Here is a 23219-nt window from a genome sequence, read left to right as displayed (position 1 = left end):
AAATGTAACCAGTTACTGTCCAACTCTGGACATGAGTAACAGGAAACAGTTTGCCGCTGCAGCAACTCTAAGGAAATCAAGCTCATATTCAGAAAGCCTGCTCTGATCCACAGGGCGGCCAGCAGACAAAAGCAATTCATCAGCGGCAACAGGTGGAGAGCTTAGCGTCGATGCATATGTACGTAGGCGCATGCAGTGAGGGGAAACTCCCGGACACTTGACGAGATCCAGACACAATGATCGATTAATGAGAACATCTGGTTTCTAAGCAACAAGAAAGCTGAGACAGAGGCACGCTCTTGTTCCTCCTCTGCGTCGGATTATTTATCTCACCGGCATCTGGGTCGCGCTCGCTTTCAGCCATTCTTTTATGGTGTGATCCATCGGATCATTGCTGTGTGCAAACATAGCCACTGAACCCCCTCTAATCACTGTAATCAAAATTAAACCTGACACAGCATGTAATAATTTGCCAGTTGTGCTGCACTAATTGCTATGTTAACGTGTTGCTGATGTTCAGTTGCATAATTTTAAGACGTTTCTGCAAAACGGTGGCTTATAAAAACAAAAACAAAGCACGTTGTACCCGTCCCCTCTCTGTTAGAGTCGTAAGCATGATGATGGTGTGCGTCTGCTGCTCCCATACAGTTTGCCAAAAGTGAGTACAGGTCTGTGGAAGTGGACCTTGAGCAGCAATGTAACGTAAACACACTCCAGACTCATTGGGTGCCACCTAAGAGACACACACAGACACACAAACACCCACACACAAGATGAACAGGATGAGTTTACACTAAAAGAGACACAGAGGACGGGAGGCAGTTTCAGGTGAGCGATGTTCACCGTGATGTGGCTGGCATTGATGTAGTCTTCCTTCCCCAGCAGCACCACTCGGGTGTCGTCGTCTGAAAGCAGAGAAGGGCAGCAGCTGGTGAGGTTTCAGAACAGAGCTGTCAAAATTAAATTTCTCAAAGCCTAACATGCGGGATCCGGGCACAGCAGGGGGACGAGCGAAAGCAAACAGGCACGCAGACGCAGCAAGGAGCACTTACAAGGCAAAACGTCTCTGTAGCGGTTCTTTTCCTGGTTCTCGGATTGCCGTGCACAGCTTAGGGACAGACCAGGCTTCCTCTTGTATAAATTCTAGGAATTACAAGCATGCAAACGCACGCAAACATGCATGTAAATACACACAGAAACATACACACACAGGAATTAGAAAAATTCAAGGTCATCGCTGCTTTTATGAACAGGATTCAGCTGAAGATTAGGGCCAACATCTGTCCTAAAAGCAGCATTTTAAACGTAGAGATGCTCAGAGAAATCAGCTGATTTTAGGTTTGATTGGCCCTGGCATGCCTGAGATGTTCAAAATGAAGTCAGATTAAGCCCAGAGATGCAAGGAGCGATCTAAAAAGAAGCTTTTGTACGACGTATCAAGACTGTAGACATGATGGCTGAGAGAGAGAGAGAGCCTCTCATCAGATAACAGGAAGGCTGATAAGAGTAAAGTTCTCTCTTTTTAGCTCTTTTGAGAAAGGAACATAAGCTGCATTTAGAAATTCACTTTTTGAACCTTTTCTTAACTTCGATTTGTGTCTAAAGTTATTTAAAATAAAACACCCAGGCATTTTTTGGCAATAGGTTAATGATTTTTGGTGTGTGGAAAATTCTTAAGTCACAACTGAAGGGCTCTGCACCGTAACCTAGCAACCCCAGTCAAGCTCAGCCTGTCACCTAGCAACCCAAGAAGTTTCAGCACCTTTGTTCAGCTGATTTTACTGTTGCATGTGCTGTACAAGATCTGCTGCTATTATTGAATTAATATTCAGAAACCACTTGCTGCATTCTTGTTGGTTGTGCAGGAAGCTCTGCTTTTGCTTTTCAAAGATGTATGGCACACAGTTGTGGGTAAGTTTGAAGCCATTTTCATGTGTTAGTGTAAACGTTGAGTTGTGGGACATGTCCAGCAGCAGCTTATTTGGATTTCAAGTGACAAGATGCCCTTAAAGTAGCTCAAATAGGCAGACCTGACCAGACTGAGATGATTTAAGAATGATTTTGTGCAAAAAATGTGATCAACATGTTTTGTAGCCCATAGACATATCGTAATATGTTCCAGGAAGAATAATAGGTCTTAATATGTAAGAATATAAGGGATGAGATGTAGATCTTAGCCACAACAAATGGAACCAGTGCATGTCTACTGAAAACACTTCTACATGTCAAACAAAATACCTCAAAATGGAAGGACAGCGTGCCAGACTGTATCCCTCTCTCCAGCTGCTTCATGGACTCCTCCAACGTGGTGACCCGCTCCAGCTGACCCGGTGACTGAGGCTTGTTCTCCTGTGGTGGGATGGTGAGCGAGAGGGCGGCGAATGACAGCTGCAGTTGAGGCATGACCCGGCCCGAACCTGGATCACGAGGACAGTCCAGGGCTGTGAGCAGCAGTCATTTGCATTTCTCCTTCCGTCTCAGCACTTTCCTCTTACGGGTACACACCTTTACGTCTTATGAGCAGAGCCAGCTGCCTGGAGTGAGACTCTCGGCTGGCTCGGATGTACATGACCACCTGGTCGTGTGTGTGTTCGGAAATGTCCCGACCGTTGATGAGCAGGACCAGGTCGCCCTCCTGCAGTCTGGGTTCAGATCGACCGGCCTATAAGACACAACGGACAAGCTTTAAATCAAATTTAAGGTAGCAAACAAGAAATTATTAGTGACTTTAGAAGCATAGTTTGCCTCCAAAAGAACAAATAAGCTTATTTTTTAAGTTAATTGTCCTAGTTTTCATTTAAAGGATAATCTCATATTAAGAAGTCATCAATTCCCATCAAATAAATTTAACTTTTTTTGCTCTTGACTTTTTTTAAGCTGACCATAGTTCTAGGATTTTTGTTTCATGAGTAACTTTCCGTTTACCTGGGCTAGAACTATGACCTGACACAAGGCAATTTCTCTTAGCCACTCTTCAAAATGGGCAAGAAAAGAAAACATGCCATTGAAATACAGGTTTTGGGTCACAGGACCATATTAACAACCATTCGATGTCATACACAGTGGGAAAAACAAGTACTTAATATGCTGCCGATTTTGCAGGTTTAACCGCTTACAAAGAATATAGAAGTACTTAATTTTTATCGTCGGTTATTTCAACTGTGAGTGACGGAAAACAGAAATCTAGAAATTCAAATTGTGCGATTTTTAAGTAAATAGTTTGTATTGTATTTTATTTCATGACATAAATAAATCAGAAAAACAAAACTTTAGTTTGGTAACAGAAACTTTTCTTTGCAATTACAGATATCAGATGTTTCCTGAACAAAAAACAACAACAGTATTCCTGTCATCAACTTCTCATTCAGGTCTTTTCTTAATGTTTCTTCTGGGATAATGGACAGGATTTCTAAATATCATGTTCACTTTTTCCAAAACGCTGGTTTAAAAACCAACTGTGGGTTTATCTTTCTGAAAATGGTTTTGGTGAAATTAAATTCAGAGCCAAGTGTTTTAATGTTTTACATTAAATGTGTTACTTTTTACAACAGAAAAAGTGTAAGCTTATGCTAATAACAAGCTGTCCAAACTCTGAACTCTGAGCCAGAACCGCACAGCATTCTGGGGGATGTAGGCAGAGAAAACACTTTAGCCACTCAACATCTCTCGGCCAGCTGAAAGAAAGGATGGTGGCGTTAACCAACAAACTCACTCACTCTTTGGTTACCTAGCAACAACTTGCTGGGCAACTTGTGGTTACCTAGCAACAACCTGTAGAGTAACTGATGCAGCAGCAGTTTAAGGTTTGGCCTCTGTGTATCAAAGGCAGTAACAAGCAGTAACAATAAATAACGGCGTGGAGTAAAAACTGTGGAAAAAACAGGAAAAGTCACACCATGAGCTTGAAAGTAGTGCAGAGACATAAAACAAACAAAAAAAATCAATAATAATCAATATCAACTCTTATGAAACATTTAATTCTACAAAATATTTTCTGTGTATGGACAAACATTTTAGACAAGCTAAAGAAAGGGCAACATTGTTTCACCCCCGTAGCGCCGTTGCTTTCGTCCTCTATCACTTTCACACAGAAAGTTGTTGTTCAGCGATTTGCTGATTGTAGAGCCAGACATTAACATTACAGAATGTGAGAGAGCTCTTTGGTTTCTTAGACGTAATCCTGGATTATTCTTTGACCTTGCAGCAAATTGCACAGCAGTGATCTTTGCTGGCCGGAGACTCCTCAGGAGAGCAACAATGGCCTTGAATTCCCTCCAGTTGGACACAATTTATCTGAGTGAGATGTGGTTTGAGTCTGAATGGTTTTATAACTTTTTCCAATCCATACAAAGAGGAAACTTTAAAGACTTTCCAAAAGAATCTCTTGTTTTGCGGTATTTTTGCAAAAATATGCATAATACAACCGAAAATAAAAACCATATGCTACCATTTGTCCACTGTTTTTGTAACAAAGCTTGAAAAACATAATTATTCCGGAATGTTCTTACCGGGGAGTCCGGTTTAACGTGAGATATGGACAGAGGCATCTTCTGATCCACTCCACCCTGAGAGGAGTTCAACAATTTCATCAGAGGAACAAATAATCATAAAAAATGTATATGCAGCATGCAAGGAAGACAGAGACGTACTTTCACATTAAAGCCAAATTTCCCCTCGTGGTCTGGAGTGATGCATATCAGCATCAGGTCGCCGTCACCAAGAGCATCCTGCACGAAGAACTTGTCATGAATGTGAAGAGTGAAGGGAAAACTCAGAAATCAGAAAGTGCCGAGGTGAAAAAGAAAAACCTTATTGTTGTGGAACGGGCTGTCTTCTTCCCCGATGCTGTCTTCAGCTTGCAACAAACCCTCACCAGATCCTTGACTGTTAGGAGCAGAAAAGCTGGAAGACATAAAATATTAAAAATGACTCTGCGGCTACATGGTTCATTACAGGTCAGCTGATTTTAACTTCAGTCCTCTGGAAAAAAAAACAACAAAAAACACTCCTATCCCCCTGAACAATTTCTTATGTTTCAGTCACAAGCCTCGATGTATTTTATTGTTACTTTATGTTAAAGATAAAAAATAAAACATGGTTTTCAAATATTTCACCCATAAAATCTGAAGAAAAATGGAGAGCGGTTACTGCTGCTAGTCTTTAGGGGTCTGTCTCTACTTTTTTTTTTTTTTTTTACAAAATAACCCAAGATCAGTCAGATTGAGCGCATTTGTGAATGGCAATATCTCTATTTTTCTACAGATTCTCGACAGAATTTCGCCTGGACTTTGACTAGGCCGTTAGAAACACATGATTTTAGCTATTCGGAATAGGCATGTACGTTCACAGAAAGCATTAAAAATATATAAACATCAAGACTAAAAACATACTGTACAGTAAAGACTAGAACATAAAATACTGCACAGTTATCAGAAATGGTGAACTCCAATCCAAGGAACTAAGCAGGATTTATATGTTTTTTAAAAATTACAAAATAAGTTTGTGTCTCTATCTGACCAGCTTCACTGCCTCTGCGGAACAAAAGCATCTCCACAGCATGATGCTGCCAGCACCATGTTTCTCAGTGGGGATGGTGAGTTCAGGGTGCAGTTTTTCCATCAGTCAAGTTTTGTATGTAAGATCTGATCTGACTAGAGCAACTTCTTTAGCATTTCTGCTGCATTCCTTGGTTTTCATGATGCCGTTTGTTTGTTGGCATTTTCAGAGGAAGGCTGTGTAATATTGATATAAATATTAAATGATGTTTACTAATTAAGTGAATTCTGCAGTGATTGGTCGCTTTGACCAATTTATTTAGCAGTACTGATCAACAGAAGAGTGAAAACAAATGTAAATCTGCCTTTTCTAATATTTTCATTTAGAAATGAATAGAAACCGACCGATTTCCTTCATTTTGGGGAAGCCAGTCTTATCTATGGATCTTATCGACCTCAGCAACCATATCATGTCTGCACATTTGCAAAAAGCAACAATCACCTCATTGTTTCCAGCTCAGCAACTTTCTTGCCACATTCAGCAACATTTCAGACAAACAAAAATTGCTATCAGAGAGAATCGAAATCGGCTGGACAGGCTTTTTAAAGATTGGTGATCGGCAATCGGTGCATCCTTAGAAACATCCTTAGCTTGTGGAGTCTAAGACATAAAATCCCAACAAAGACGTGAACACAGGAACATGGGCTCCTGCGTTACTGACCGATGAGACGATGCGTCTCCTTCGCTGTCCTTGCTGCTGCCCACAGAGGCCCTGTACGTGTAGAAGACGTCCTCCCCCTCTGACATGTCTTTCAGGTCCGTGCTGAGCTCTACCGATGACGGACGAGGCTTTCTGATCTCATGGCGAACTCGGGGACTTCTCCTGCCGCACCAACACATCGGATGTGTAGCTTGAGCCTTTTTTTTTGTTTATTTTTAGTTTAGAGAAAATCTCCGCTGCAGTTAGTAGCAGCAGTTTTACCAGTTGGGGGTTGATGGCGGCGATCTGGAGGGCAGACTCTTGGTCTCGAGATGCTCTGATGAAATAGACCTCTGCAGAACCGGGTTCCACACCATCCCCCCTACGACCCTCTGGCACACCGGACCTCTGTCACGACAGAGTCGAATGTTCAGAAAGCAGCAGATTTCAAGGGCAAAACAAGCGAATATGTGGGATGCATCGAAAGCTCACTCCTCAGTTTTACTGTTGCTCAGGCCCAGGTGCTGCGTTATGAGCTGCTTGTAGCCCTTAACCGTGCTGTTGTTGTATTTGGGGCTCCTGGCAGTCCGGCTGGAGGAGAAGAAGGAGTGGTGATCCACACAGGACCGCCATAAGTTCTTACACGTCTTGGGGCAGGGCAGGTTTAGAGACACCTCACAGTCTTGGGTTTCCCCCTGCAACTCAAAGAGTTAAGGGTCTTTTCACATCGTCTCTGTTTTGCAACAGAAGATAAGTTTGCTGCAAATAAAAGACAACATGGTTCAACGTGTTTTTCATGTTAAGACATCATATTCTCTGAAGACACTCTGAGAGACTGATGGAAAGACAAAAGAATAACGGATTTGGGTTGAATCAATTAATCATAATTAATCATAATTAATCATGATTAATCGATTATTGAAATAACTGTGAACTAATTTAGCAATCGATTAACAGTTAACTGGAGTTTACAGACTCAAAAAAGGACATTTGCTTAAAAAATAATATATTCAAAGCAGTAACAAGCAGTACAAAAGTAAATAAACATTTTGGATTCAAGATATAATATATCCAAGCCCAAACTCCTCAAGTGTCACAGTGTTAACTTCACTTGGTTCAAATGCAAAGGAATGTTATGTTATTGCATTTTTAAGCAATTAAATGTTTATTTCATGTTTAACAAAAGAGCTTATGTGATGAAATGAAAAACCAGTAAAATGTGCCACTTTTGTATCCGGTTAATCATCAGAATAATCAATTACTAACATATTTGTTAGCTGCAGCCCTCTATTGAACAAATGGACAAATGAATGAATAAATGGATGGATAAATGGACAAAAAGATGGATGTCTGGTGGACAGGCAGATCTCTATGCCTACATGTTGGGGAATAAAGTCTGTAAATACAAATATTTGTCAATTTTTGTAATTTTTCAAACTTATTCAGACCTGAAATAAGTCAGAACTTTTCACAAACTGTGCAGGAACCACGAACTGCATTTTAGTCCATTTTCCATACATGAACAATGGATTTTTAAACACACAGAAACAACTCCGTTCACTCTGATCGTATCTTTGAACCAGCAGAAACGTTTTCACGAAGCCAGAGACTCACATGTTTGCGTTTCAGGTGTACAACGAAGCGTCTCCTCTTATAAGATATCTTGATGATGTTCCCCCTGCATGAAAAGCGTCAGATTTACTGGAAGGAAATGCGAAAACAAGCTGAATGTTGAGCGGCGGAGTTACTCACCAGGGGAAGAAACTGGAGCAAATCATATTGCAGAACATTGCAACACCACTGGAGGCCAAACCCACCATTAGAGGCGTATTGTTGGTGTCCTGAGAGACAGAAGGATGGGTCATATTGAGATTAAAAATTGCTTTAGCTTCAGTTTTTAATTGTTGTCAAATAATTCAAGGAGTTTTCATTAAGTGCCAAAGTTCTTGGACGATAAACCAAAAGCTTTTGTTTAATTGGTGAAGCTTTGGCGATGAATCAAACAGGAAAACCCTCCTCTTATTTATTAACGTAAGAAAACAAGAAGGTGTGCTTACTAAGCCACGGCATAATTAAAGTAACAACATTACCGTGGCAGCATGCAGCTCCACTCCGTACAGCTCCAGCGTCCGTGCAGTGTTGAGAAAACACAGCTCCGCCTCACTCTGCTTAAGCCCCCTAGGAACACACACGCAGACACATACCACAACAGGAATTGTGCAACAAACCTGCTGTTCTTTTCAACTACAGGCACTAAACTCACTTGTGCTGCGGATGCAGGTCTTCCACTTTAGACACAAAGTCTTCGTCCTGTTCGGGAATGAAGTGGCATTTCGAGAGGTACCCCGGCTGTCTGGACGGACAGTGATCCCCCATCTCCGCTGCAGGTGATGGAAACAAACACTGAGCATCCCACAGGGAGACATAAAACCCCGCCTGCACACACCTGTGTATCCCAACGTCTCGCTAGTGAAAGAAAGCTGCTAAATAAAAGCACTGAGAGCAGCTTCCCAGGAGTAATTACTCAAGCAGCTATCATTGCCTCATTAATCATCTCATTTTCTCTTTTAGAGGAGAGACGGGACTCACACTGCACAGCATAAGAAGCCAGCACTACAGCTGCACTCAGCGGGCACTGCAACCTGCAATCAGACACCGTGATTACACATCGCACGCTCCACAGCTAAACAAATACTGAGCGCCGAGGAGGAGGAGGAGGAGGAGGAGAAAGAGAGGAGGAGGCGCTCGATGTGAAGCGGGACAACTGACCGTCCTTCCCTGATGTCGCTCCTGATCTGGAGGAAGTACAGGTGCCTGCAGAGGCGACAAAAGAGGAACTTTATCAACCCACGCCTGTTTTCCATACCCTGAAAAAGCGTCTCTTTCACATGCTGGTGTTTGTTAGACACACCGGCGGCTCAGGCTTCAGAGGACACAACCACACCGAAACGTTTAGACAAGTATTGACAGAAAGCGAGGGATGTTTTCTGCAGACTTTTAATATCTCCAGGGAGAAATGGTTTGTGGCTCTGATAAAACGCCTCAATTATAACAAGAATGTCAATGGAAGTAGTTTCTCAACAAAACAATCAGGGTGCTCTGAAAGGAAAGACATTTTAGTTTTCCAACAGAATGAAAACATACCAAAAGTGAAAATAAAGTTTCAGCATCCTTATTCTCCAGTTTGATGTTTATTTTCCCCATTGCAGACACTCAGACAGAAGGTAATGAAACCAGTGAGTGCATTATAACCTGCTACCTGGTTAACTACCAGCTGCAAACTGGAATAGCAAACTAGTTCATGTTTACAACAACATTTAATCATCTAAGTCTGATCTTCATTCAGCAGAGGAGACAGCAGCGCCTCTGGCAGGAACAGAGGCAGACAAGTCATTAATTTATGATTTAACTTACAGGGTAGTATTCTAAAACATGAGTAAAAACATCCAACCTTTACTACATTCATGTTGCTACTTTGGAGGCAGAGAACAGAGATAAACAGGAGACCTGGTCTGGATTATTATCTGGTGCTTTACAGTCACAACTTCTGATATATTCACAGAGGCTACAATCTGAAATGAACATTAAAACATACAAATATCAAGGAAATTTGTAAATACAAATGCACAAATCAGAGAGATTGTGGCTGATTTCTGATCTTCCACTCTGTAAAGGTTTGACCTGCTGATACTAACTGGTTCCTGTTACCTTTAACAATAAATAAGACAACTATTTTCCTCCTTTCTGTATGAACTGAATAAACAAATAATTTTACAGTAAAACTCAAAAACTATTTTCTTAATTAGAGTTTGTTTCCACATCACTCCAATAATCAAAGTAGAATAAAACCTCTAGATTATAGAAACCCAGTTTTTCATCCTTACTGTAATTTCAATCGTTTAAATGAGTCTCCAGAAAACTATCCCGATTCCTGGGAAACATTCCTGAATTGGAAATGTTCCATAAGCGGTTAAAATGGTAAAATATGACCTCAAATGTTCATTCATTTCTCTTAATTTAAAAGTGGCACATTATTTTATTTCTACTTTATGCCATCGCCCTTGGGATCCAAGCATTTTAATTAAAATTCATCAAACGCCCTGATTAGCTTCTTAGTTTGCACAGATTTGGCACGACATCAAATGATGCAGCTGTCCAACCGTCAGAGGATAAAAACTGATGCTCACAAAGACAAACAAAATGCTTCAGGATATAAAAAGCCAAAAGCAGAAGTTGAGACATAAATCAGGAAACTAGTAAAAAGAAAAAGTGTGAAACAATGAAGCTAGAAAAGCTCAAAGGAAAAAGCTAAACCTGTTAAAAAAAAAGCAGCATATCAAGGCTTCATAAAGAAACCTTTACTGTGTAATCTCAAACAAATCAGAAAGCAAAGCCTGCTGCAAGCTTTTCCAACAATCCCTTTAAACTGAAGCATGACATAAAAATAAAAGTGTGCAAATATGTTTTTTTTTTTAAATGTCTGAACTTCATAAACCCACAATCAGAGAGTTTTTCAGTAACGCCTCAGGCTGGTGTAAGAGCTGGAGGCAAAGGGAACAATTCACTAAAATAAGAAAGAGTGAGTTCAGCTAAACAAATTTAGGAGGAAAATGACACACCCTACATGGAAAAACACCAAAACGAGAATGGATGGCGACTCTAAAACATCTGATCTGACAGAAATTTAAATCTTGTTCTGGAAGAACGGACAAAATTTAGGAAAAGCCTTCCGTCATACCAGTTTGGACCCTTATTTTACTGTTTTTACACTTTAAAATTTGAAGAAATGTTCAACTTTTAAAAGGAAACATTCATACTTATTTGACTATTCATAGTAACAAAAACCTGAAGAGTCATTGCTTAAGTGCAGCTGACAAGGTTTATTTACTAAATACTGAAGCTTCGGCAATTTCAACAATTATTCAATCAGTTATATTTATGAGCAGCTTAGAAGTTTCCCATCAAGATGTGAACAAAACAGTTTGATTGTTATAAAATGTTAACAGTTCACATTGACATGGAGCTGGATTATCATGATAGAGAAGTACTGACCTGGTCTGCTCATGCTGCAGAGAGTTGGGATCAGAGATGAAGAACCGCACTCTGAAGTTCAGATAAAAGGGGGAGGCAAGACCTGCAGAAACAACCAAATTGCTTAAAACAGGCCTGTATCTATATTTAACCACAACTACAACCCAGTTTTCTGCTGAACTCAGAAATTTCACCAACAAATGATACCTTTTATCTGCTTCTTGAAGGACTTCTCTGGCTCTAACCATCGCTGCAAAAAGAAAAGCATTCATCAGCCCTAATAGCCATCTGAGGCTATAACAAATAACATTTATGTAAACACGCCCCACGGTTATCACCGACTGCAACCGGCCGGAGAAACACATTACAGACTTAGAGCAAATGTGCAGCAGATGAAGTGTGAGCTCACGGGAGAGAGCGTGTTGGCTGCAATGGAGGCGATGGCGGTGCTCGACTCTCTGATCTGAAGACTGAAGAGCTGCTTCTCCTGCAGGCCCAGGTGGCTGGATACCAGGTCCAACAGAACCAAGCCTTCATCCTGCTTCTGAAAGATGGAAGCAGCAAACTGGCATCAAAAGTCAGCCAGACTTCCTGGTTGCTCATTTTGTGCACGCTAATAAAACGTCAGACTGGAGTTCTGCAGGTTCTTGACAAAAACGTGGGAGTTTTCTGCCAAGAAGGAGCTTATATACAAACTTCAAACTTCTCACATTTTGTATCATTAAAAAAAACAAAATTTAATTAATTTACTGGGATTTTATGTGACAGACCAACAAAAAGTGGTGCATAAATTTAAAATGGTTTCAAGTATTTTAATTAAGATCTGAAATCTGTGGTATTTGTATTTATCTGAGTTAATACTTATAGAAGCATCTTTCTCTGCAAGTACAGCTGCAGGTCTTTTGGTGTAAATCTCTACAAACTCTACACATCTAGAGGTTGAAATGTTTGCCCATTATTTGACACAAAACATCTCAACATCAGCCCAATTTGATAAAGTCAATGTAAACATTGGGCCTTTTAACTTTGACTAGACCATTCTAACACGGCCACTGTAGCTCTGGCTGTAAGTCTGAGGTTGTTGTCCTGCTGAAAGGTGAAAAAAGACTCTTTTTGAGCCTCTAAAAAGGTTTTGTTCTTGGCCAGTTTTCTTTTCTACTTCATGTTGTTTGATCACTTAAAAAACCCCAAAAAAACGAAAATTAGAAGTTATATGGACTGTGAATACTTTTTGAAAGGCACTTTATTCCTCCAAATTAATTTTTCTTCCCCCCGCCACCTTCAGGCATACATAGAAAAATAATTTTTATTTCATTTCTCATAGGAAACTCTTGGGGAATACACTTCGATACATCTTAAGGATGTAATGTGTATTCTGAGAAACAAGATTTTGTTTTTAAAAGTAAAAAAAGAGGTAAGGCATTTTAGGAAACCACATTAAAGTTTAAACTTTAGTTATAGGCGAAGGTCCAATCTGGTTCACAGGCTAGTTTTACCTCATGTGTAGTCACAATTCTGGTTAATTTCTTATGTTTAGTAGGTAAAGCGAATAAAATAGAAAGATTTAAACAGCTTGGCTAGAAAAAAAAAGAAAGAAAATACTTATAAATGGTGAGGCACTGGCACTAAAAATGGAGTAAATAAAGCAGTCCAGAGAAAAACCTCTGAAGACCTTCAGAAAGCAGGAAAGTCTGGTTTCTGGGGAGAAAACATGACGAAGTGAGGAAAGACTCAAGATGCTTGCACGGTTGTGCAAACTGCACTGTTGCTGCTCAGTGATCTGAAGCTGCTCCCTGTTAACACCTCTCTGAGGCCCCACAGCCTGAAAACCCTTCTGGTTTAAGCATCAAGCTTTTCCCTCAGAAAAAAACGAGTTATCCGACTTGTGACTGCATACAGGAAGCTCAAAGTTGGGTTTAAGTTAGAGGAGGTTTAGGTTTAGAGCAAACAATTTGAGATGGAAATGATACGTGAAGCAGGATCTGCTTTTTATTTCTGACAAGCTCCCGAGTTTTTGATCAGCAACCTTTACTATTCAGAGTATTTTCCACCTGCTACATAACATTCACCAACAGCTCTTTTGTTTTGCTTTCCTTATTTGAAAGAAATCAGGAAATTTGAATAAAACATGATTTATTGATGAGTTTCTCAGTCTGACCTTGCTTTCATGTTGATTGAAAGAAACTGTTTGCATATTTTATGCTTCTTGCGAAAGAAATGCTGCTTTTCTGTTCATGTTGATGATGTGTATGGAAAGCTACAAATAAAAGAATCAAATGAGTTTATACTTTTCTCTACCTCCTGTATGAATGTGAATGTGTTTGAAATAAACAAACGGTGCCCAAAATGTAGAATATTTATTTACTTTGGCATTGAGCTAAGCAACTTTAATTTCATTTCTGTTGTTAAGGTTTTAGAAAAAAAGTAAAAGGAAGGGACACGCCAGCCCTTAATTTTCTAATTAATGGCCAAAAATGAAGACTCTCACCTCTGCTGTCACATTCTGCATCTCAGCTGGACGATTTTCTTTTAATCAATTGGCACTTAAAAGAACTCAAGTTTATTCATCTTGAATTTATCTTAATTTTTTTATCAAAACTCTTTGTACTGAACCATGTAGTGAGATTTACAGGGATCTCATGCAGCATAAACAGACAGGGAAGTTGAATTAAGACTGAACTAATATAAATTGACACAATTATTACATTTGGAGAATAAAAGGAAGTAAGTAGATGACACACATCCAGGCTGAAATCTGATTTCCAAATGGCCATAAGGAGCAAATTGCTTTACTGTAATAGCTGTTTCATTCATCGCTCTGAGAGATAACCCACAGCTCATCTACATCCTCCTCTTGTCTTTCCTCAGACTCTCTGTTACAGGAAGAAGACTCTCATGTCAGGGTGACCTTGTTCAATATAAAATACAGCAAACACAATATTCTGACTGCAGAAAACACAACAGAGTCGCGTTTCTGTAGTAACAGAACCCCCTGCATCCTGTCTTCTTTACGAAAAGGAACAAAATATGAAGATTTAGGTCCTTCTCACACTTCATAACCATATTATAAGTAAGTACTCTAAGTGGGCAGCTATGTTTCCAGTGTGATGCATTTACTCTCTGACAACTATATATTTATCACAACAAATATCACTATGACTGCATGCTTTCCTAATACTGTGCACCCCTACAAAGCTTGCTCTTGTAGTTACCACTTCATTAGTTGCACATGTTCATCTGCTTAGTCACACAAATAATGAATCAGTCACTCACATGGCAGCAGCTCAGTGCATTTAGACTTGGTGCTGAACGTCAGAACAGGATCGAAAGGGGATTTAAGTGCTGGTGCCAGAAGACCTGGTCTGTGTTTTTCAGAAACTGCTCGGCTACTGGGATTTTCAGGGCCAACCATTACTGCACATGTGTCAAACTAAAGGTCCGGGGGCCAAATCTGGCACGCCGTAGCTTTTAATATGGCCCTCCTGACTCCAAATTACATCAATAAGTCAATTCAGTTTATCACAAATCTGCAGAATTCACACAAAATCAACAAATCCCCACAATTTTCTGATTTTACTGAAATTTTTTCTCAAAACTGGCCAAAAACTTTGGGATTAAGTGACTGCTAGCTCAGCCTTACTTGATGTCAAGTTATATCTGTGACTGATTCAGCGATTAATAAAAAGTCTCATTTAATATCCATTAGAGCAAATATTGTAAAAATTTCTTACAAATATTTATATATTATCACCACAAAATCTGTGATTTTGATTGCAACCCCCCATCCCCCCAAAAAACACAAAAACAATCACACAGTTCTTGATGGACTGATCAGTGTGAAAAGATGTTCAATATTACACTTACTGAATGCCGAAACAGCTATTTGTTGATATTTTATCAACTTAATGGGTTTAATCAATATATTCTGGAACAACCGGCCCTTTAAGAACATTCATATTTTTGATTTTGCCCAAAATGAAAATGAGTTTGACACCAACGATCTACTGGGTTTACAGAAAATTATCCAGAGGTCAGAGAAGAAAGAGGAGCCTGGCTGGAGACGGCAGAAATTCAACTGATCACTTATTAAAATCAAGGTATGAGGAACATCGTCTCCTGAAGTCAAAGCCTGAAGCAGCAGCGCTCCACACCAGGTGCCATTTCTTTTAGCTAATAAGAGGAAACTGAGGCTGAAATTCAAGCAGAATCTCCACAATTGTACAATAATAAACTGAAATAATGTCGAGTTTCAACTTCAGTTGCAAAGTTCAGATGGTAAGGTGAGATTTTAGCAGAAGAAACATGAACGTGTAGCTCCATTCTGCATTGTCTCAAGGATTCAGGCTCAGGATAATGGTCATTATTTAAACACTGCAGGCTGCCTCAGTGATGTTTCTGACCATATCAGGCCCTTTATGATCACAGTGTACACATCTTCTAATGCAACGTGTCGTAAACCTCAGCTTGTCTCAAATACGGTGTTCGCAATAAGCAATAAACCAATTTGTAACATGATAAATACAATAAGCTCAATCATTTGAATGACTGTTTTTGTCTCGTGTCTTTCTACCAAAAACTGAACGACAAAAAGCTTCTGTGTGGCGCATCAGTCTAAGCCAGCTAGTTTTGTTTATAGAGACTTTATAACTCATTTTATTCGTTGTTTCAGGCGTTTTGTTTATTTATTTTGAATATTAGCAACATCTTCCAGTTCCAGTGTTAAAGTTATTAACGTTTATTGATCTTCGAGAGGGTATTTATTCTTGCATTATTACGCCATTACTATAATATTACTTTAAATGGCCTCAGAACAAGAATATTCTCGTTTATCGCAATAACTTCTGGGACAATTTATCATCCAGCAAATCTAATCTCAAACAACTTCTCAGAGCAAGACAATGAGTTTGCTGTACTCACTACATCGCCTTTAGGATGTTGTGGAACGAAGAATTTGAAGATGGATGTGAAGACGATCAATCTGTGGTAATTGCATGATGCTCTTGTGTCAATATGGACCAAAACTGCTTCAGCAATATTCCTGACACCTTGATGAATTGGTACCACAAAGGAAAAACACAGCAAAGAACGAATCCCAGTAGGATCTACCGTAGCTAATAAAGTGGCCGGCTAGAGCAGATAAGGATGATGGAAAGAGGTTGTCTTAAAGAGGCAATGCTGCAAATACTGCAAATTAGATATGGCTCTAAAGTACGGGTGGGCATTTAATGTATTGTTTATCATGAAAAAATTATCACAGTAAGAATTTAGATTTATTGTTTCCTTGATTAGTTCCAATTAATGATGTTTAAAAAGCCAACTTTTCTCTACTGTGTGTTCCACAAGAGCATCAATCAATATAAAATTTGAAACATGTTTAAATGTGGTAACTGTGTGATTTTGTGTTTGTGAATGCTTCGTTGCCATACGGTTACCCAAAAAAGTAATACATGTTTTTTTAACCATCATTTTTATCATTATCACAACTTCACCCTTAAACATTGCGATAAAAATCAAAGTCCATATCGCCCACCCCTACTCTAAAGTGTGATAAGCATCTGCGAGCAGCAGGAGAGGAGTGTGTCCTTCAAACAGGGGGAAGTGGTGGACTATTAGAGGAAAAAAAACTAATTAAAAAAAAGCAGAGAAGAAGAGTGTGCCAGCGTGGCTGATCAGAGCCCGGTGTAACCCGACATCAACGGAGGAATCAGTGCGCGTTTCCACGTGTTACGTACGCTGACTCTGAAGGTCTCGATGGTGCCGTCCAGCAGCTGAACGAGGCAGAGCAGGTCCGGCTTTGGCATGTCTGTTACCACGGTAACCCCTGCCTCCCTCTCAAGACAAACACGCCGCCCTCGCCTCGCCGCCGAGAGGGGACCTGGACACACACACACACACACATATACACATACATGACCACAAGAGAGTGTCAGATGTTTCCAAGCTGCTGCCCTTCCAATGAAAGCGCCTCCCTGGGGATGACACTGCACTGTGAGTAATACATGCTGCTGGATGCAGCATCAGCCTGGAGTGAGTAATGCACTGTGAATGCAAAGGAGTGACTGACTGTGTGTAATCTCTTATTATTTGGCCTGGGCCTGAACATGTCTCTCTCTCTCTCTCCATCTCTCTCTCTCTGCCTTTCGAAAGCAGCTGAATGATAAGAATGTTAAACATTTTCAGATTTGAACACGCCCCATCACTACCAGCAGCAGCAGCAGCAGCAGCAGCTCTGCTGGGAACAAGGACGCACATAATAAACACGTTCACTACAAACGCATGCCCTGAAGTCTGAGCCCTGAATGCATATGCTCGTACATGTGTCCTGTCTTGAATTTCCAGGTGGGTTGATCTGGCTCTCAGCACACTTTCTGAAAGAAACACACACACACACACACACACACACACAAGGTCTGGGTTAATGTTTGAACACAGGGACACACACTGAATATATTAAAACTGAGCTGGTCCCAGTCGGGTGGCTTGTTTTCCACAATAACCCGCTCGCAGGCGGCCAGCTAATGAATTTACAAGTACATTATGAAGGAAGTTGGTTATTATGGGGAGATTAGGATCTCACTGGCTGCTTTGCATCTAGTTATGAGGAGGTGAAGATTGTCCAAATTTAACAAACAAATCTTCCAGCTTTAGTTTATAAAAAAATAAATAAATAAATAAAAACATTTAACTTCCTCTGAAGTAGTTAAACGCGTAAAACCACTTTGTAAGAATAAAATCCTGAGCTTGGGCTGTTTTATTTTACATGTCAGCCAGTAAACAGGGTGGATCTGAGAGTTTCAGGCCCATATTTCAGTTTCCAGATAATGAACTGTGCTGTAACCTCGCTGTACTTTGAGCCACAGCGCGAACAAGGAACCTGTTAACAACCCCGACTCCCCTACAGCTACACCCAGACGGCCAGGAAAGCTCCGCCGACAAACTTTCCTCCAACCACGGCGGGGCTCGCTACAACAGCTCCGGCCAAGTTCACGTTTCTTCTGGGAAGAGAAAGAAAATGCGATAAGACAGTCGAGTTAAGCGGTACTACCTCGGCGGTGTGGCGTCAGAGAGCGGGGTAATATCCTTCAGAGTGTCCGCTGCGAGGAGCTCGGGACGGGGCGCGTCGGAAAGGCCAGGTAGAGTTAGGTAAATATCCGGGACAAGTTTCACATCCCTGGCTGCGGTGACTCCGCGCGGCCCCGCCCCTAAGCAGAGCGCGCTCCCGGTGCGCGACACCTCCAGAGAGCGCGCGACCGAGAAACGCTTAGAAAGTACAGCCTGTGTAGAGAAACGTCTAAGACGCATTTTTCCTTTTTCATACATAAATTTGATCTTTCACAAAAGTGTATTTTACGTCTTATATGCATTTACTTCGCATGCATTTCATCTCGTTCACAGATGTTTTATGTCTTATATACTACCTTCAAATGCTTTGTACCTCTCATATAAACAAGTACATTTTGTGCATTTTCTCCCCTTTTTTGTTAAACAGGCTTCCTGGTGCATGTTTTTAATTTTTATTGTGCATTATTTTATCTTAATATTTATGTTGTTGGTTTTCTATGCAGCGTTAGCGATGGCTTTGCCTGTGAAAGGGGCTTAATAAATATTCCTCTTCATGGATCTTGTTTCAAGAAACTTTTAGATTGGCTGAACTCATCTCATTTAGTGGTTTTAACCTAAATCTAAAAAGTTCTTGAGGTCGATTGTATGATGCTTGTGTTTTTTATATAGCTTGGCATTTTATTTTAACAATTTATTTTGTTTGTTTTTGTTACTGCCTCTTGAAAAAGAGGTAGATTGTATAATCACGCTACATGAACACCTTACATATATAATTCATAAATACATTTTGGCACTAATGGAGCCCCTTATAAGTTTCCATAATGTGTGTATGAATGTATGTGCGTTAAAAGTTTATGTCTATGCTCCAGAAAAATTGGCATCCTGTAATAGATTATTAATGTATTTGTATGTGAGAGAATCAATTATGGCTTAATGACCCCTGATAAAATCCATTAAGCTGATTAAATGCTGTTCAGTGTTATTTTGTAGAATATCACAGCAGTGCCTTGTGAAAAGTCTTCACACTTAAAAACTAACAGAGTTCACTTATGTGTAATTTAAAAAACTTTAAGATGAGTATAAGAGATAAAATACTGCTTTTTATATTTTATTCACAACGTGGCAGTATCATCCTGTGAAGATTATTTCCTGCAGCAGGAACATGGAAATTGGGTGATATTTTATTCAGTAGATGCCTTCATGAGAAAAAAAAATCACACTCAGATAAATAGTAAATATTATCAAGTGCAGCAAACAACCAAGAAGAGATACAGGTACATAATGTAAATGCAAAATATGTATTGGATGATACAATATTAGTCTAAGATGATAAAAATGTTTTGACCCTGCCACAAACTGCTGACATATTGTCTTTTTTTATCCACCTGAACTTTAAAGTATTTAATTGAATTTAAGAATGTTAAAAGGAAAACTTGTACTCTCCTAAACCGGTCAGAAATAAACTTCAATAATGAAGCTATAATTTAACCTTCTTAAATTCATTACCTTACAAAAAGGGAAACTGTTAAACGGTGAACAAAAGCATTAAATAAAAATAAATTGCTAAATCAGATTCAATTGAAACGATAGACTGCTCTCCAGCTTCCTGTGGGCTACCTGCTGTCGCCCTCTACAGGATACTGGAAGTATTACTGACGTTTCGTGCATGTTCAGAATCAAAATCAATTTTATTTACTGTCTGAAAATACTTTGTAACATAATAATAATAATAATAATAATAATAATAATAATAATAACCTCAAATTCCACAGAATAAGACCAAAACAAGAATAAAGAAATGATAAAACTCAGACAAAAAACGAAATCAAAAGTACACCTGTGTGAATTTCAGATAAAATGTATTTTATCTGAAATGTAAAATGTAAATCTATGAATTGTTAATAAATTAAAAATTTATTTTTCAGTTTTGAGTTTTAGTGTAATATTTTTCTCAAAATTGAGCCTGACTTATTTTTTTAAACTTGATTAAAAATGAAGTTTTGTTTCCTAGTGTTTCTTAACATCAACAATGTCTGACTGTAATCAAAACACATGACAAACTCAATGTGCAAGAAAACCCTCAATAAATTCATGGGGAAAAGCTGGAGTACTAATTTTTGTCTTGTCATAACACACATTAACAGGCAGCAAAATTCATATATAGTACTGAAATTAGCTCTAATTATGAGCTTTGTCTTACTTGGTGTTGTGTTGTAAGTCACTTTCAAACTACAAAAACTCCTACTTAGACTGCTACCAATAAATTAATCAAGTGTATCTCATTAACATTTCTTGCAGTTGTCTCTCTAAGTCGTCTAGAAGCAGCAGGATCGCACTGAGAGTCATGGAAACATTCTTTTCCATCACGGCTGTTCCTCCAGCGTTAGTGCAACACATTATAAATACAGTTTTCAGCAGAGGTGAGAACACTTTCCTGCAGTCTTAAATGTCAGATGACTCAAGGCGCCATCAGTTTTCAGAAAGTGTCGCACTTCAAAGCTCAAAGGTATTTTCTACAATGCAACTCAAAGGAGTTATATCACAAAGCATGTTTTATTTTTTCTTATTTGTTAAGGCTAGAGCTTTGTTAATGACAGAATGAAAGTGACCTTGCTGAGATGAAGCCTGATTAATTATGTTAAGAGCAGACAAGCTTTTAATAAAAACCATGAGCAATTAAATACATTAGAATTTAAAGTGAGAGATTTGAAGAAAGTTTATGTCTTTATTTTGTTTTAGACACAGTTGAGTTTGAACACATTCACAAATTAAGCTCCTTTTTTGAGAACTACAAAACTAAACAATGCTGTTTATTTTTATATATTTTTTATCATGCAGAGTGAAATCTGTGCTAACATGAGCAGAAATATCAAACAGAAAAGAAGTCAAAACTTCAAAAGTGCCACAAAAAATAAGAATAAATAAATAAAAGATTAAGTTTGGAATTGAACTCAGGGACAAAGACCTTCATTTTTGGAGAAATTTTCTGTGACCTAATAAGAATAAAATTTAAGTCTTTGACCATAACATCAATTTTTACGCTTTGAGAAATAAGACCACAATCCCACCTGTGAAGCATTTTTTTAATGTAATTTATTTTATTTGTTTTCTGCTTTTAGAGGAACTTATGCACTTTACAAAATAAATAGTGTCATGAGGAAAAACATTATGCAGATAATGCTCTACAGTTGAAGAAAATACCAAATACTAAGGAAATATACATAAACTTCTGAATTTGAGGGCAATTTAAAAAAAAATTCTCATCATTCTGATATTCAGTGAAACAAAAATAATTATGGAAATCCTAACTGAACGAAAACATAAAAAGGTTAATAACCAACAACAAAATACATGTTTATTTTATCCAGTGAAAACATTCATCACTTCCAATTAGCAAATTTCATGAAACCTTTTAATAATTCCAATGAGTTTGTTTATTTCGTGTCTGTAAAGTGAAAGCTGGCATTCTGGAAACACTCCAGACCGAAGAGCTGAAGCTTCCTCAGCGTCCCCTCTGAACTCACATGTAGGAATGCTGTTGATCGCTCAGATGTTCTGCGTCACTTGTTGCATTCCCCGAGAGGAGAAACCAGCTCAGACCGGCTCGACGTTCGCCGCCGAGGGCGGCTGGTTGGAGGCCAGCACGGACTGGTTGGTTGAGCGTACAGATTGACAGGGGGCAAAGGGGCGTTTACTCCTTTCCTCACAGACACAGTCTCCATGGCAGACAGGAAACCCCCCCCCCGCCCCCCCGTTTCTGTCACAGGATCAGCTTTCTGCGAACCTAGAGCCACGGTGCCCTCTCCGCTCTGACCCCTGCACTGTCTCCAAATTTAGACCCCCAGAGACACAGGGACAAACCCGATGTTATTTCAGTACCAGAACTTCATGTCCTCCATCTGATTTACGTCTCTTAAAACACAGGTACAACATCTTCATTCATTATTTCCAGTTTCCGACAAAACCGTTAAGCTCGCGCTCACACTGAGAACCATTGTTTGTTTTTCTTTTCTATGCATGGTTTTACTCCTCGTCTGTAAATTCCTCAGGTATCTCCGTTCTTCTCTGTTTCACTCAAGAATTTGTTTACCACCAGCAGCAGAACCGGACCCGGCCTCTCTTTTTCCCCCCTCATTACATAAGAACACATTAGTGTCAAAGTTTGGTTATATAACTCAGTTCTTGGTAGAAAGCCTTCATAATGTCACTGGGTCGTTTGCATCTACATTTTGTGCAGAGATTAACCGTGCTTGTTTTATTTCCAGGACGACGCTTAAAGCCTTAGTGAAAGCCGAGCAAGATTATTGCAATTCAGGTCTTCCTCCCACTATGCTGTGAAATTATTGAAGAGGGAGAGAGTCGAGTCTTTTTAGTTCTGAATGATTTTAAGATCCAGCATGGTTCATTTTTATTGAAAGGTCATAAATCCACAGGAGGAATTTGTGCTCATGTTACTGTTTGTAAATGAAGAAAAACTCATACCTCTTTCTTCTGTCTCACTCTGAATTAAAAAAAATAATAATAAAAAAATCTGCTTCTCAAAGCTCTGCTGTTCGACAAGCAGCATAAGGTGCCAATCAGCACATTTCCAGCCAGATTTATGAGTGTGATACTGAAGGAGCTCACAGCAGTGATTGAGTCCTTGAACATGTGTGGCGCAGCTTTGAAAGAAAAACGCTTGCATTTGTGTTTTTATAGAAATGTTTACAGCATGGGTGCAGTCGGTGGCACTTTGGCCTTGCAGCAAGAATCTCCTGAGTTTGAGGTTGTTTTTTTCATGCAGTTTTACTTACAAACGTCAGTTTTACTTTTAATAAAATGTAATTTTCTTTCAAGGTATAATGACGTGTGTTGATTCTGTAGAGGGGTGTGAGATCTTTTTCTTTATTGTTGCCTTTATATATATACATTTCCTATTTAAAACGTGTCC

General features: G+C 39.4%; 1 protein-coding gene across 4 annotated transcripts; it reads right to left on the bottom strand.

Annotated features, from left to right (window-relative positions):
* Positions 1 to 6: 6 nt before the first annotated feature.
* LOC106963877 (tyrosine-protein phosphatase non-receptor type 3-like) lies at positions 7 to 18562 on the bottom strand. Of its 4 annotated transcripts, none has more exons than XM_015059038.1 (23): positions 18273 to 18562; positions 17543 to 17595; positions 16960 to 17102; positions 11637 to 11771; positions 11435 to 11477; positions 11249 to 11330; positions 8966 to 9010; positions 8786 to 8838; positions 8460 to 8577; positions 8287 to 8374; positions 7949 to 8037; positions 7811 to 7874; positions 6689 to 6891; positions 6479 to 6604; positions 6218 to 6379; positions 4809 to 4902; positions 4650 to 4727; positions 4509 to 4565; positions 2506 to 2662; positions 2239 to 2417; positions 1053 to 1143; positions 844 to 905; positions 7 to 733 (listed from the first exon to the last, which is right to left on the bottom strand). In XM_015059038.1, exons 1-23 carry the CDS (start codon positions 18545 to 18547, stop codon positions 557 to 559), a joined length of 2574 nt encoding a protein of 857 aa, XP_014914524.1. In that variant the 5' UTR covers positions 18548 to 18562; the 3' UTR covers positions 7 to 556. The 4 variants fall into 4 exon arrangements, with proteins under 4 accessions (XP_014914524.1, XP_014914526.1, XP_014914525.1 ...); XM_015059040.1 differs by having other exon boundaries at positions 17543 to 17591; positions 18273 to 18360; XM_015059039.1 differs by lacking the exon at positions 1053 to 1143 and having other exon boundaries at positions 18273 to 18544.
* Positions 18563 to 23219: the final 4657 nt, after the last annotated feature.

Source organism: Poecilia latipinna, unplaced genomic scaffold (assembly GCF_001443285.1).
Source record: "Poecilia latipinna isolate Pla-1442-1.1 unplaced genomic scaffold, P_latipinna-1.0 Scaffold1591, whole genome shotgun sequence".
NCBI classification, from domain to species: Eukaryota; Metazoa; Chordata; class Actinopteri; order Cyprinodontiformes; family Poeciliidae; genus Poecilia; species Poecilia latipinna.
This window is presented reverse-complemented; position numbering and strand designations above follow the sequence as displayed.